The sequence below is a fragment of the Nelumbo lutea genome, chromosome 4 (assembly GCF_056320005.1).
Source record: "Nelumbo lutea isolate HS-2025 chromosome 4, American lotus-T2T, whole genome shotgun sequence".
NCBI lineage: Eukaryota > Viridiplantae > Streptophyta > Magnoliopsida > Proteales > Nelumbonaceae > Nelumbo > Nelumbo lutea.
In genome coordinates, this window is record NC_142687.1 from 6881340 (window position 1) to 6896177 (window position 14838).

Sequence of the window (14838 nt, forward strand, 5' to 3'; positions counted from 1 at the left end):
GAATTCTAGGAGAGTCATAAGAAAAAAGAAAACCCTATTTATAATGGTTTAGAGTTAGAGCCGTGGTACGTATGTTTGCACAATGCTATCCGAGAGAGAGAGATTTGAGTTTGACAAATTGGAACGTCGAGAAGAGAAGAGGAGGCACGGCACAAAAGGAACAAAATAATTAATCAACTGTAACGACGATGGATATGGCATTGAACGTAACTAAGGCTGCAACTTAGGCAGGATAGCCCGAACCTAATCCTAACTCAACCCGGGTTGGGTCAGGTTGATGCTTGGGTTAGGGTTAGGGTTGAAATTTATGAACTCGATATTATTTTGGATTGGGTTAGGGTACCCTTGGGCAATCCAATTCAATTTGAATCCGCTATAGTATATATATATATATATTTGTTTGCCACCCATGAGTTGTTGCCTATATTATAAATCATCATAATAAATTAGTGATTTCAAATACATTTTTTTTTATTTTGTACTTAAAAGAATCAATAAAAACGTCAACAAATAAATATTAATAAAACATAGGATCAATATATGTAATGAAAGTTGAGTGAAGATGCCTATATTATAAATCATCATTAGTGATTTCAAATACATTTTTTTTTTATTTTGTACTTAAAAGAATCAATAAAAACGTCAACAAATAAATATTAATAAAACATAGGATCAATATATGTAATGAAAGTTGAGTGAAGATGCCTATATTATAAATCATCATAATAAATTAGTGATTTCAAATACATTTTTTTTTATTTTGTACTTAAAAGAATCAATAAAAACGTCAACAAATAAATATTAATAAAACATAGGATCAATATATGTAATGAAAGTTGAGTGAAGATCTGAGACTAAGAAGTTATGCTAGATTTTAAGGAGTGGGAAGAATGTTGGGTTGGGCCCAATCTTAGCTCAGCACAACACGAATTGACTTTGGATTGAATTGGGATAAGATTGAAGGAATTTAGTTAGGGTTAGGAGTGGGTATGTCAGGTTGAATTAGAGTTTAGAACTTAGTGTTGTACTAAGTTCTAAACTTGCCATTCAAATTACATACAAACAAACGCCCTGAAAAATGATATCATCCTCAGAGATGGTTAAATCTGGCATGACCGAATAAGGTATTATCCTCTTGAAAGAACGGTAGAAAACTTTGAAATTAAAAGACTTGTCAGGGATCTCTTGTAAGAGAAACCCTCCAAAAATAAGCGTATGCCGCTTTAATCGGCGAGCACACGGTTTTATTTAGTAAAAGGCGAAAGATTAGTTCGCTCTGTGCTCACCGCACGGCAGCGTGATTTTAGGCGACAGCCTCCAGTCTCTTTTATAGTGTCTTTGGCTTCAGTTTTCCTCACATATCCGATGTGGGATCTTATTTTCATTTCAAACTGGGCTTAGCCAATTCATCTATGGTATGAAATTGTAAAATTTGTACTCGCGACTTGTGAGAGGGACATACGAGTGAAGTGACAACAAAACAACTGCTTTCATGAAACCTCCACCTCGGCCTTTCCATGTCTTGCATTGCATCTCAGATCACAGCACCTCCACTAACACCACGGCACCGCCAACCCCCCTGTCCCCAATTACTGCAATTTCCCAATTGTTGTTCTCTGTTCTTTAAGCCAAATGGAAGACCAACCACGAATGGCAAATTATTTTCAACTTCTCTTTCGAGAAAAAGTGGCATCTAGCAACAGCCTACCACGCCGCCAAACTGTCTCTTTTGGAGGAGGAACACCGAACACCTCCTCTTTTGCTTACCACCTACAATCCTGATTCCTGGATGTCCATGCCCACCTATCAAATTGATTTCAAAACCTATTAAAACCTCTCCTCTTAGCTGACCTCGCATCACTAACACCTCCTTTGTATTAGTATTCCTTTTAAGGCTGTGTTTGATTTGATAGAATATAAGAGAGACAGAAAGTTGAGACTTAAGAGCAACAAAAGTCCTTTAACAACTTTCCCTCATCTTTCTATTTCTCCCCTATTTCTATCAAACCCCTAAATATTTTTCTTTCTTTCATGAACTCACATGACTTTAAAGATTTAAAGAAAGCAAGGTGCCAACCAACGGGTTGGTAAGGTCTCTTGCTGGTTGTAGCAGAATTGGGATCAAATCCTGCCTGCACCTGAATTGGGGTGGGGGGGTTATGGATTAGGGAATGGACTACCCATTCTACCCCCATTGTGTAGCCCTTCAAAAGATATCAAAAAAAAAAAAAGATTTAAATAAAAAACAAAATTATACTCCCATTAAATGAACTAAATTACCCTCACTTGTTTCATGATAAAACCAATTATCTTCTTATATATGATTTTTGGGTGTAGAAAGTTTTAATACAATTATCGTAAAAGATGATTTTGGGGCTTGTTTTAAACTTCTAATACAAATTTTTAGTAGGTAACTTGGAATTTTAAGATGTTGGGCTTTGCTGACATGTTTAGAACAAGAAATCACCCCTACTTTTCTCTTCATTGTGGATTCAATGTCTTCTCCTCTAGCAATGGGCAACAGTGGCTCTCTTCAGTTAACATGTCAACAAATGGACTAACATTGATGGGTATTTTTGACCATTTAAAAATGACAATTTCCAATTTTTCAACTGAAGCTGTATTGTTATTTGACCAACCCAAGTAAACATGAAGAATGTTGATCTAGAGACATTGGCCCTTGCAGATGCATCCTTTAACAGATCCTCTTCTTACGGTAATAGCACAAGTAAAGGAATTTTACAGAATTCAAAGGAATGGAACTGTTGAAGGAATGCATGGACAATACAAAGACAGTTCTTTCACCCTCAACGGCCAACATTGAAGTTATGATGTGCAAAATTTGGTAAAGCAAAGCAAATCGAATTTTAGTTCCCAGCAACCAGAATCCTTTGTTGTTTCACCAGAATGACACCCAATGCTTCAACTCCTCAAGCCTGACCTACGACACAGAAATAGGGACAGGTCAACTAACTTTCAGTTATAATGAGAAGATACCGAGGAATATGTGTAACCACATGCCTCATGTAAGCAAATATATATAATGAATTATGATTTATGCATGTGGACTATGGACTAAAAACTGCAGCTTATGGCTGAAATCACTTCATGGCTTGTGAATGTTGGTGCCCACAGCTTGATGAACTAAACTAAAAGCTTGACCAACAGGAAATTGCAATTTCTAACCGCTGACTTTGAGGCATACACCTAAGTTCTTCAACGACAGGCTCTAATGGCCTTGGTAGTGAACTTCATAGAGGAAACATATAAGATAACATGCAGGAATCATCGAATCAGGAAAATTTGTTAATAAGTTGGTACTGGATGTGAGTGGGCCTTGGAGTATGACGAATGGCAACATTACAATAGCATGATGTATGTATATAGGTGAAGTGATTTAGGTCACCAGGAGCTCCAAAGAAACATACGGAAATTACCAATTATAAGGGCTTTGTCTTCTGTCCAATTTTTGAGATGCGCTTCAGATCTTGGATACTCGTTCTCATTTCTCTGCAACATAACACACTCAAGCATCATGATGCCATCCAAAGAGTTGTACAAGAAGCAATTGAAGGTCAAGAATGGATACCTTCTATGTAAATAGACAAGAAGATAGAACACAGGCAGCAACATCAAAGTCAATATTGAAATGGCAATGTAGAATACACTAACTTGTTTCTGTAGACAAGAAACAGTGGAACACAAATATCAATAACCAAAAATATAACCAACAAGAACACTAAGCTTCTTGATCTTATGGATGCAAACACCTATGCATAAGCTTGCAGACATGCAGTGTATGATGTAATGAAAAAGAGGCATAAATTTCTTCACTCAGTAGCCTGGATGCAAAACTAGGAGCCAGGAACATGTAAGCTATATGGCCTTCCATAACGATGTGCTGTACACTTCAAGCACATGCAGGTAGTTGAGTCTTACATTAGGAACTCATGAGATTAAATAAAACCAAAATGCTTGATTGTAAATTTATAATTATCTACTTTTGTCATCAGGGTGACTTGGATGGAACCAAATCCAATTCACAGGTGCAAGCATGTTTGCCTGCAGGGAAGATGACAATCCTCATATTCTCAACAATTATTTTATGCAACCTCTTAAGATTATTGAATCTTAACCAGAACACTACCTATCAAAACAAGAGACAAAAAAGAAACTTTACCCTGCCCCCTCTAGAAAATGGTTTGTGCCGACCAGTGCAAGTGTGGGCATCACAAAATTGGCGTAAGAACAATTCTGCAATTCAAAATCATTGGAGCGTAAGAGTTGTTACTTAGAATGACAATAATCATATACAGCATATTTCAAGAATAGGGAATGAAGAAAGAACAAAAAGGAACCATGAAGACGGCTTGCTGCTGGGCGCACACCAATGGGGAAACAGTTGTCAGCAAGACTCTGCACAGAAGCAAGAGAATAAAGATGAGGAAAAGCATATGAACCGATAACAAAAGAGCTTAGCTATACTGTCAGATGCAACCTCACAAAGATGACGATTCCTTTCAGCAGCTGCAGGATTGCATTTGGTCTTCCGCAACTTAGAATCCATAACAAGGTCACAATGCAAAGCCCCACATAAATCTGCCAAACACTTGCCATGACTCTGGATTCAATAAAAGCAAGTCATATCGGGATTGTCAGATGATATGTTGTTGGAAAATTTTCCCAGCCAAGGAATAATCAACAATTGTCAGGAAGAAAAACACCTGAAGGCTTCAACTAGGAAAAAGCAATGCCAGGGAATTGATAGAGATCAGGCACGTTTCAACAATTATTTATTGATAGAACATTTAGGTTCAAGAACAATGACCAACACTCAAGAGAAACCTTTAAGCACCATGTTAAAAGGACAGTGATAGGATGAAAGAGTTGGTAAGGACCTTTCCAGTGATGAAAAATTATTATGGTGCCACATACAGGGGAAAACAGATGTACTTGGTTATGAACTATGCATTTGACTAAATCATAATGGGAAACAGAAAAATAATAAAAAGCAATAAAAAAATTCTTAAAAACAGATGGTAGAAACTTGTGCCCAAGCATTTTCCTGCTCTTTTGTGCTCTTTCTCCTGATAGAAATATGTGCCCTGATTGAAAGCCATGTTACCCAGTACATGGCATAGATGACAAATACTCGGATGTTGACAAATCTCTGGCACATCAATCCCTAAAAAAATCGTCGCAAAGGGATATGATATAAATACACATTAAGTTATACAAAATCAGTTGAAAAGTTTTGGACATGTCTAAGAAACCACAAACTATTCATCAATAGAGAAGTGGTGATAAATGATCACATGGAAGTGAGTGTTTCAGAAGAGATACTTATCAGAAACATAAAGATGGATCTGAGACTATAAAGAGTAAATATATGATAAGAAATCTTAATAAAAGTTTCAAACAAGTCTGACACTGTGAGAAGTGGAATAAGGGAAAGACAAGAAGTAAACCTCAAGGCTTCACCTAAGAAGACAAATGACAAAAATGTAGATTATCCTCAGTCTTAGATACTTCCATTATTATCCCAATTAAGAAAGAAATAACATCACTGAACAACTTTAGCAAAAATGACGACATATTTAAGTTGGTTATAAGCTTTAGCGAACTGCTTGGGCTATGCCATACCTTTTTTCTACTCTCTTCCTATGAAAATGCAAGGGAGTGAAAGGGGTGCATCAATGCAGGTGAAAAGGACAAAAAAGAAGACAAGGGCTTTCTGCAATTTAGAGAAGTTCAAGGAAATTGAGAGTTTTCGTCATTGAGCTCATAAGGCATCCAAGGGATGCATAAGTTAAACACCCCGTTAAGGGAAATTTATTGGGAAGTGATAGGTGGTTGTAGTGCTAAATTTCAGCCTTTTAAAATATGTGATTCTTAGTAAAAATTGGAATTACAATTTATGGTAATTCTTGGACTTAGTATTTATAATAATTCATGTAATTGCTACTCATTGTAAAATTGCAATTTATTATTGATAGTGATTTCTGTTTTCTGTAATTTAGGTTAGGATGTTATTCTTGCTTTATAAGAGCTTGCATAAAATTAGAAACTCTTGGGTGTTAGGTAATCCCTTTGTTGGTCATCAAGTATTTGAGTTTGTTAAAGAAAGCCTAGGTATGGCCTCCAACCTACCCTAGAGCTTCATATATCTATTGTAAAGCTTCACTTAGAGATGGAATGAATATAAATTTGATTTGAAGTCGTTTTTTGTTGTGCCTGTCCTACATCACACATAAAGGTAATACGCAATTGACTATGCTGATGAAATTCATGGAACTCCTTAGTTCTCGTCGAGAAAAGAATTTAACATCATAATTGATAATATACTTGATTATGATGAATTTGTGAGTGAACACAACAGATTATTTTGCTTAAACAAGAAGGTTGGTGGCTTGTCCTCATAGATAGCACATGAATGAGAAGGGGAAATTTTATGCAATGGATATCAAAATAACTAAAAAAAATTTACATTCATTTTTCATGGTTCCTAAACACATCAAAATTGGGAATTTTAGATTGTAAAACATTTCCATAGTGATAACCTAGGAATGGCATCACTCCTCATATACTAATTAACATTGAACTTGGTTGTTTCAACAATATGTCCAAGAAAATTGTGGGCCTAATGGCCTATATGTAAAATCAAAATCCAATGAAAGAAAGAAATGCCAGGTGGGTATACAGGAAACTAGTGAACACATACAACATTTAGCAAATCGGAGTGTCTGTTGTCAAAGTGCTGGTCAAGAAACTTCTCTGCACGAAAGCTTTTCTTACAGTATCCACACCGCCATTCATTTACATCCATATGAATCTTGTGCAGCTCCTGATCTCTGAACATGTCATTGTCAGGATGAAGCCTGCACTTATTTGAAATTTGATACTGCTCTTTCTCTACAAATGGCATCAGGTACTGCACACAATTGGAGGTATATAAGGAACAAATTTGTCACTTAACTGAACAAAGCAGTTATTTAAAAGTGAGCAGCTCCTAGGAACATCTACATATTGTATTATGGTAGTACCTCCTCAGTTATTTTCCAGGCAGCGCGACTCCTTTCTCTAGAGCAATGTACTTCAGGACTGTGCCCCTGTTCTTGCTTAAGAGTTCTGTAAATTAAACCAAACTTTGCATTAAACATGGACACTTTTCAACAGAACTGGAGAAAAATCCAAGATTGTAAGCAAAGGGCTATCAATGGGTCCTATCTATTTTTATCAATCGATACCCAAATTCCAAACTAATTAGTAATCAGATTGGGTTTGGATTATATACTTCAACCCAATCTGATAGTACACATTTATGTATGCACATCCAATCTATGTTATCAGAATATGGCAAGAAATTGGCTGGACAAGGTATCAAATGCAGAATTCACACTAAAAACTGAAGTATCCGACACAATATTGTACCCTCATAGATGCATCTGGGTATCATAGATTTCAATAACTATTGATTAGCACAGTTTTATATTTATTGGAATTTGACAGCTTGGATCAAATTCAAATAGCGTAATATGGAATTAGATCAAATTTGGTAGAATTAGATCCACTCCAAATCAAACCCGTTCACTGCATCAGTTATGCAACCAGTCACTGATTCCATTAAATGAACTCTAGAGTTTGTGTTATATATCGTAACCGACAACTAAGTATTTTTCACAATTAATTCTGAAGCCCCAGTACATAGAGACTTCATTTGGAATATCCTGTCTGATGCTCAGAACAGATACAGAGAAAATATGTTATCAGATATAAATAATGATATTACATTACCTTGCACCAGCAGATCCTTCCAGCTCCTGAAGCATAAAACAAATAAAATTGGTAAAGATGGAGAGCAATGGACATTAGTAATACAAAGTAAACTCACAAAAGAATATAGTGGAAGCAAAGACTATGGCAGCATAGAAAATATAGAGTACTGAGCTACTAAATTGAGGAACATATAACAGAAAGGACCGCAAGACTAGAAAGGACACCAGAGTATACCACAAATATTTTATTGTTTGGAATTATACCCTAGAGAACCTTAACATCGCAAACAAACATATAAATCAAAGTGGAAATACCCAATTAGGAACGCATAGCAGTAGCACTTCATTCATTAAAAATAGCAATAACTTCGAAGGTGCTGATATCATTAGGAGACTCATAAATTGATATAAATAAAACAAGAAAAAATATGAGATCATTTGTGTTTGGTGTTGGATATATCATACATTGCCTTTATTAAGCCAAATTTAAAAAGTTTGAATCAAAATTAAGTGTTAATTAAGTTGATTAAGAAAAAAAATCAAAAGCTAACCATAGAAAAACGGCAGCAAAATCTGCCAAGTTGTTTATGTAATTCAACACTCGGTCAATAGATCAATTACAAAAGAAGGTTTGTACTTAACGTATAATTGTAGTCATTTATGACCCTTTTCTCATCAGAATATAAAACAACAACAACAACAACAACACGTAAAATTTGAAAAGCAATATATTTGAATTTCGTGAATAACCCGTTTTTGAAATCTCGTTGCTTAAAATCGAGGAGAGAACATAACCAGAGACAAATTTGTCTAACTCTAGTGTTTTCTTCATCATCTTCTATATTTAATTCATGAAAGTATAGATAGGCATGCACAGAACAACATAAACGAAATTGAAGGGGAAAACAGAATGGTTAATAGTAGAATTTCCTTCGTAAATACCTGATTTCCCCAAGGGGGTGATGTTGAAGATGCTCGGCTTTTCTGCAACAACAGAGAGAGCGATAGACAGAGGAGGAGAAACCCGATTGTTGACGACTTGCCCATCTCTCGGCAGCTAAAAATTTGGGCTTTCGCCAACGTCGACTCAGCGTGTTTATTGGGAGGAGAAAATAACGAGGAAAATATATATAAATTCTTATTCTTCTATTTCATATTTTCATTCCCCCAAGGGCCCAAGCTAATGTCCGATGAGAGTCAAAGCGTTTCACTTGTTTTAATACGCAGTGGCATTTGATTTGATGAAGTACTTTTACGTGAGATTCAATTATTAAACGTCAGATTAGAATCTAATCATTCTTAGTCTTGGGCGTGCATTCTCACTCTCGCATCTGGGAGATCAGCACAGGTGGCCACACGGCCCACACCACCGGGCACTGTCCACGGTCCACCAACAAAATGATACGTCACTATCAGACCTGTGTCACGGGCCGGGCCGGGTTCGTGCCGGGCTTTGCCCCCATATCAACACAACATTCACGCCCAAACTCGACCCGGTCCGACCATCGGCCTAGATCTTGAGCGTGAACCGGAATCCCGACCAGTAAATTGAGGAAAAAATTTACTCAATAATAAACTGAGATATTTATATTAAATGATCTCAAAAATCAAAGATAGCAAAAGGTCTCACTATGGCTTGAGAAAAAGAGAAGATGAATAAAGAAAAATATATATGATTTTTATTATATAAAATATATATTTTGTTGTATAAAATGCATTTTTTATTATATAAATATTATGAGGTCGAGCTCAGGCTTGGGCTCAATCAGGCTTTTTTGAGAATGCCTGAACCTAACCCCCCCCCCCCCGGTCCCCCAAAAAAAAGAAAAGAGAAAAAAGTCAGGCCTATTGTTTTGAGCCCAAACTCACAAGCCTAAATTCATGATCAAACCCAACTAAGAATGAGTTGAGCCATCAGGCTATTCAGCCCATGAATAATTACAGACTATAATTTAACTTAACTAATATAGTCAAGTCTAAATGGCATCTTAAAAACAAAAGTAAAAATATAAAACCTCCCTCAAAGTTTCTAACAATCATAAGATCTTTCCCTAAGATTTCATATTCACAATAACTTCCAATGTCGTATACTAGTATTGAAAAAACCTGTACTTTTATTTTTTGTCTTTGACAGAAAACATTGGCCAAATACATTTTTCTTTTCAAAAGTACCTATTTTACTTTTATATCTATGGATACATATGGAAATTTATACATCTATACAACATATAAAAGCGTGGATGCTAAGTGTGAGTCGTTTTTTTACTAAAATTACCTTACATCATTGTTCGAAAAAGGGTATAAAAGTCATTTATTTGTAATTTTTATGCAAATTTTAATGACTATTAAAATGCTCATATTTATTTATTTAGTCCATCTCTAATGGTAAGGGTTGAAAATACAACTTCAATTATTATTTTCCACTTCATTTAATCCCATCTTATAAAGTCTTATAACTTAATATATTAACTCCCGTTTTCTCTTATTAAATTATATATTAAAGTCATCTTTTACTAATAAATGCTACTAATTAGATACATGTCAATATTTTTAACATATAAACCCATATATTTTAAAACTGTCTTAAAAACAAATTCCACTATTTATCAAAGTAGTGGCTAAGCAATTCAACCATCCAAATCAAATTGATAAACTTATAAAGTCATAGTTAGGTAATAAATTTTTAAAATAAAAATAAATATATAAAATTACAAAAATATAAAAAAAATAAACACATATATGATATTTTTGTTATTCAAAATAAAACACAAGAGTAATAAACAATAATTATTTTTATTGATAATGAAAATTAAATACATAATATATAAATAACCAAAAATGAAATTATTTTATTGTTTGGCAAAGATCAATAATTCAACTTTTTTGGTAAAATGTGTTAATATTTAATGTCACAAATAAATAAATAAAAATATATAGATTTTGCAAACGAACATTCTGACACATGTATGAATTTTATTGCAAACATGACTAGGGGATCAGTTAAAGGCCTGACTACCCCTTAAAACAAGCCTTACCCCTGAAATTCCCCTTATTTCATGTATTGGTGATCCATTGATATGCATCAATACTTTGAACCTTAGTTTAGATATAGTGAAGCCTATAAGGGAAAATATAATATTTTGAAATATATTGATGGATGCCTTAATAAGTTGTAAGGCAATTTTGTGACTTTGAAGTCTCCATCACTTGGATAAAAATGGAAGGGAGGTAACTACAAGTTTTAGTGAAACTACATAAGAGGTTTTTGTTAAAGTGGAATCTTAACGGGGGTTATTACGATTGTCAAAAACTCCAGAGCATGTTTTTTATATTTTACCCTAAAAACAATTTGAAAATGGGACAAATTTGTTCAATCTGATGTGGGTCAATGATTTAAACAACCAGGTCAACATTATAAATAATAAGAACATAAAAATACTTTGTATGTATTTGGTTTAGCTTCCATTTATTAACTAAAGGTTTGTACTTTATTTGTCTTCAACACCAAGAAAAGTAATAATGTCAATCGTTTATGACAAGTAGGTGCCACTAGCACTAGGTGCCATTAGGCACCACATAACACTTCACGAATGGTAGGCACACATGTAAATCAATGCCAGATTTTGTGAGTATCTATGCATAGGGATCGTGATAATAGGCTAAATGCTAATTTTGTGATAACACAGTGGCATTTTGATAAACGCACATCATGAAACACCCACAGTCATAAGCTTTGTAAAAAGGGACATATCTCTTAAGATTAAAATCCAATTGTATTCAGAAATATAAATAAGTGAGATGAATGATAATCTTTTTTTTTATAAAATGGGAAGTATTAAATGTCAAACCGACAATCCATTGACCATTGATCAGGCCATATGGTTCAATTGCTCAACCAATTGGATCATCATTTCAAGGGGTATTTGGCAACTTTTTTTTATGTGGCAATTGCTTTTGTTTTCAATAACAAAATCAACCATGTTGTCAAACACCCCTTATATATATATATATATATATATATATATAGAGAGAGAGAGAGAGAGAGAGAGAGAGAGAGAGAGAGAGAGAGGTGCCCTAATGGAATTTGGATTTGCTCCTTTGCTCCTGCACTCCTCACAGCAACCCCATAGTATATTGTAGTCATACATTGGGAACATATTCCATGAATGTTAACATACATGTATGGGAGAAGGAGATATTTTTGATGTACAACTACAAATATTGTGAAGATATTGCAAGGAACATTATGTGAGGAGTAAACATATTCATAGGCCAGGGCTTAGGCTTTACTCTTATTAAAATTCTAATGGGCCCGGTTTAAAGCTTGAGCTCGAGACAAGTAAAATTGGGCCCGAAGCTCGGCCGTAAATAGGTCTAGTGAGGAGTAAATCCAATTTTGCACTGTTGCATAACACAATATGATCTGATATAAGCATCAACTGATTTGTACACTTGTATTTTGGAGCAGGTAACCATTCCTATTGCACATGTGGTCTCACATGTATACAGTGGAAAAAGCTCGTGCTCATTGCCTTATTTCTTTTTTGTTTTTTTTGAATGCAAGGTTTTTAAAACTGAATTCGACAATGAATCGGTCAGGGGTTCGATTCCTGGGTCAAATGGTTTGACTGTTCAAATTAAATGGATGGCCCATTTTGACATAAAAATTTAAAAAAAAAAGACTAAAACCATTGGACGGTTCAAATGGTTTGAATGGTTCACCCCCCGGGGCAACAATTTATTAACCAAATCAATAATTTTTGGCAAAAGAACAATTATAGGGTAAAACAAAACTGATCACTTGACCAATTTACGGTTTTTCCAATCTGTCTGTCTGGTCCGGTATCGTCCGGTTTTGAAAACCGTGATTGAATGATCTATGGCTTTTATCACTTTGTATTGCCTTTTGTTGTTGTTTATATCATTTTAATTGTATTCTAAGTGGTCTATTTTGAATGGAATTAATATTTATATGATTAAAACACACAGCACACAAGTTAGATTTTGGAACACATGACAAATATGCATGGAATGTATGGTTAAACTCGTGGCCAATCCAATGAATCTCCTATTGAATGGATTATTTAGAAAGCTCTTTTTCTTGCCCTTGTTACTGAACCCTTTTTGTATTTGTGGACTTTGCTCCGAAGAATCACTACTTGAATAATGAATTCCATACCAGAAACATCTTTAAAGTTATTTTTAGCTTTGAAAAAAAAAACAATTACTATAATAAATTTTGAGCCCCAATTAAAAAATTAGTCCTAATAATTTCCATACATATAAACTTAAATTGATTTTTTTAAATCAGAAAATTCATTAGAATTGATTATCAGAAATGAATGCCAAATACATCCAAGATACATAGGCTAAACAGGGGGATCTCCCCATACTCATAATCCCAACTTTGGTGATAAATATAGCAGGAGTTTAGAACATGATATCATGCAATAATTTCACTAATGTATCAAACAATAGTTGAACCTCCATTCTTCTAAAATTTCATTACAAGACACGCCAAATTATTATTAGATCAATGAATTTGATAGGTCATTAATAGACCCAACCCACAGTTCTCCTCTGTTGTGAAAATCAGTTAGGATATATAAAATATATTTTTTCTTTTTATTAAAGTCCAATAAAAAATAATTTTAACATGAATTACTCTTAGATCAATGAATTTAATAGATCATCAATATCATCAATATTATTGTTCTTTATTGCAATAAAAATCATTAATTTATAACATATAAATTAATAAATATTTTTATAACTTTTGGAATTTCCTCTTTCTTTGTGAAAAAAAAGGATCCACATAATTAATAAGAATGGACCACCGGATATAGATGTTGGTGGTCCAAACTGTCGTGACATCACATGAAAGCTGCCAAATAGTTTGAAGATTTTTTTTGGGGGTAAAGATAGTTTGAATAATGAACTTTGTTATACTTTCCTATTAATGGATTTCGTGCCAAATAATTAATAATTGAAGAATGAATTATAAGCAATGTTTTAAAAAATAACCCGGAAATGGAACCATTTTGGGCACCGGTTTTCGGGTCAACGGTTCGATTGTCTGGTTCAAACGGATGGTTCACTTTGATAATAAAATTTAAAAAATGGTCAAAAACTGTTGAACGGGTCGATGGGTTGACGGTTCGACCGCTCGGATCAACGGTTTGTTAACTTTCTCAATGATTTTTTACCAGATCTCGGGTTTTGAGTAAAATAGAACCAGTTGCCTGGACGGTTTCCTGAGAGAATATTCCAACCGTCCGGGTCAATAGCGGTTCGAAAACATTGATTATAAGATACAGCCGTTTTTTTAAAGATATTTCATAGCTTCATTTTTTTTGGGGGGGGGGATAAATTTTATACATGTAAAATAAAGGAGTAGTACTAATAATTTCCACATATCCGACCTTGAATTGTTTTTTAAAATCAGAAAATTTATTATAAATGATTTTCTAAAGCGAATGCGAACACACAATATAGATATTATTGATACTCAATTTAATCAATTCAAAGTACCAATATAATGGTTTTTTTTTATATACATGGATATAGTGGAAAGACATGAATACATTCTATTTGTTAGACTAATTACTAAAAAACCTCATACAAAATATGGATACACTTCAAGACATTAGGAAAATCCTTTCCAAGTCCACAAAGATATCACTACACTAGATATGAGATTAAAATAAGTATGAATAAAATAGAAACAAATAAAAATGTATATTTTAATAGTTTACACACATATACATTACAGTCAACTATTTTTGGAATCTGACCACGTCGGTATCGTACAATAATTTTACCATTAATACATCAAACAACGATTAAGCTTCCAATCCATTACTAAGAAAACTTCCTATCTATTAAAAATTCATTACAATTCACCTCAAATTGTTGTTCGATCAATGAGTTTGATAGATTCATTTCATAATTCTTTATTACCATGAAAATTATATACGATATATAAAATAAGTTGATTTTATAATTTTTGGTTTTTACTAGAAAAAAAAAAAAAACATAAACTATTATTAGATCAACAAGTTTA

At 34.0% G+C, this 14838-nt stretch overlaps 1 protein-coding gene and 1 non-coding gene across 4 annotated transcripts; both read right to left on the reverse strand.

The window, feature by feature from the left end:
* Positions 1 to 1178: 1178 nt before the first annotated feature.
* On the reverse strand, positions 1179 to 1295 carry LOC148853641 (U5 spliceosomal RNA). Its single transcript, XR_016095141.1, has one exon. It is a non-coding gene; the product is annotated as a U5 spliceosomal RNA (small nuclear RNA).
* A 1309-nt stretch (positions 1296 to 2604) lies between these two features.
* On the reverse strand, positions 2605 to 9018 carry LOC148853642 (C2H2-like zinc finger protein). Of its 3 annotated transcripts, XM_088985538.1 has the most exons (11): positions 8718 to 8985; positions 7795 to 7820; positions 7044 to 7128; positions 6722 to 6931; positions 5066 to 5185; positions 4499 to 4621; positions 4359 to 4416; positions 4181 to 4254; positions 3590 to 3678; positions 3438 to 3510; positions 2605 to 2941 (listed from the first exon to the last, which is right to left on the reverse strand). In XM_088985538.1, exons 1-10 carry the CDS (start codon positions 8820 to 8822, stop codon positions 3441 to 3443), a joined length of 960 nt encoding a protein of 319 aa, XP_088841664.1. In that variant the 5' UTR covers positions 8823 to 8985; the 3' UTR covers positions 2605 to 2941; positions 3438 to 3440. The 3 variants fall into 3 exon arrangements, with proteins under 3 accessions (XP_088841664.1, XP_088841666.1, XP_088841665.1); XM_088985540.1 differs by lacking the exon at positions 5066 to 5185 and having other exon boundaries at positions 2605 to 2936; positions 8718 to 9018; XM_088985539.1 differs by lacking the exon at positions 5066 to 5185 and having other exon boundaries at positions 8718 to 9018.
* Positions 9019 to 14838: the final 5820 nt, after the last annotated feature.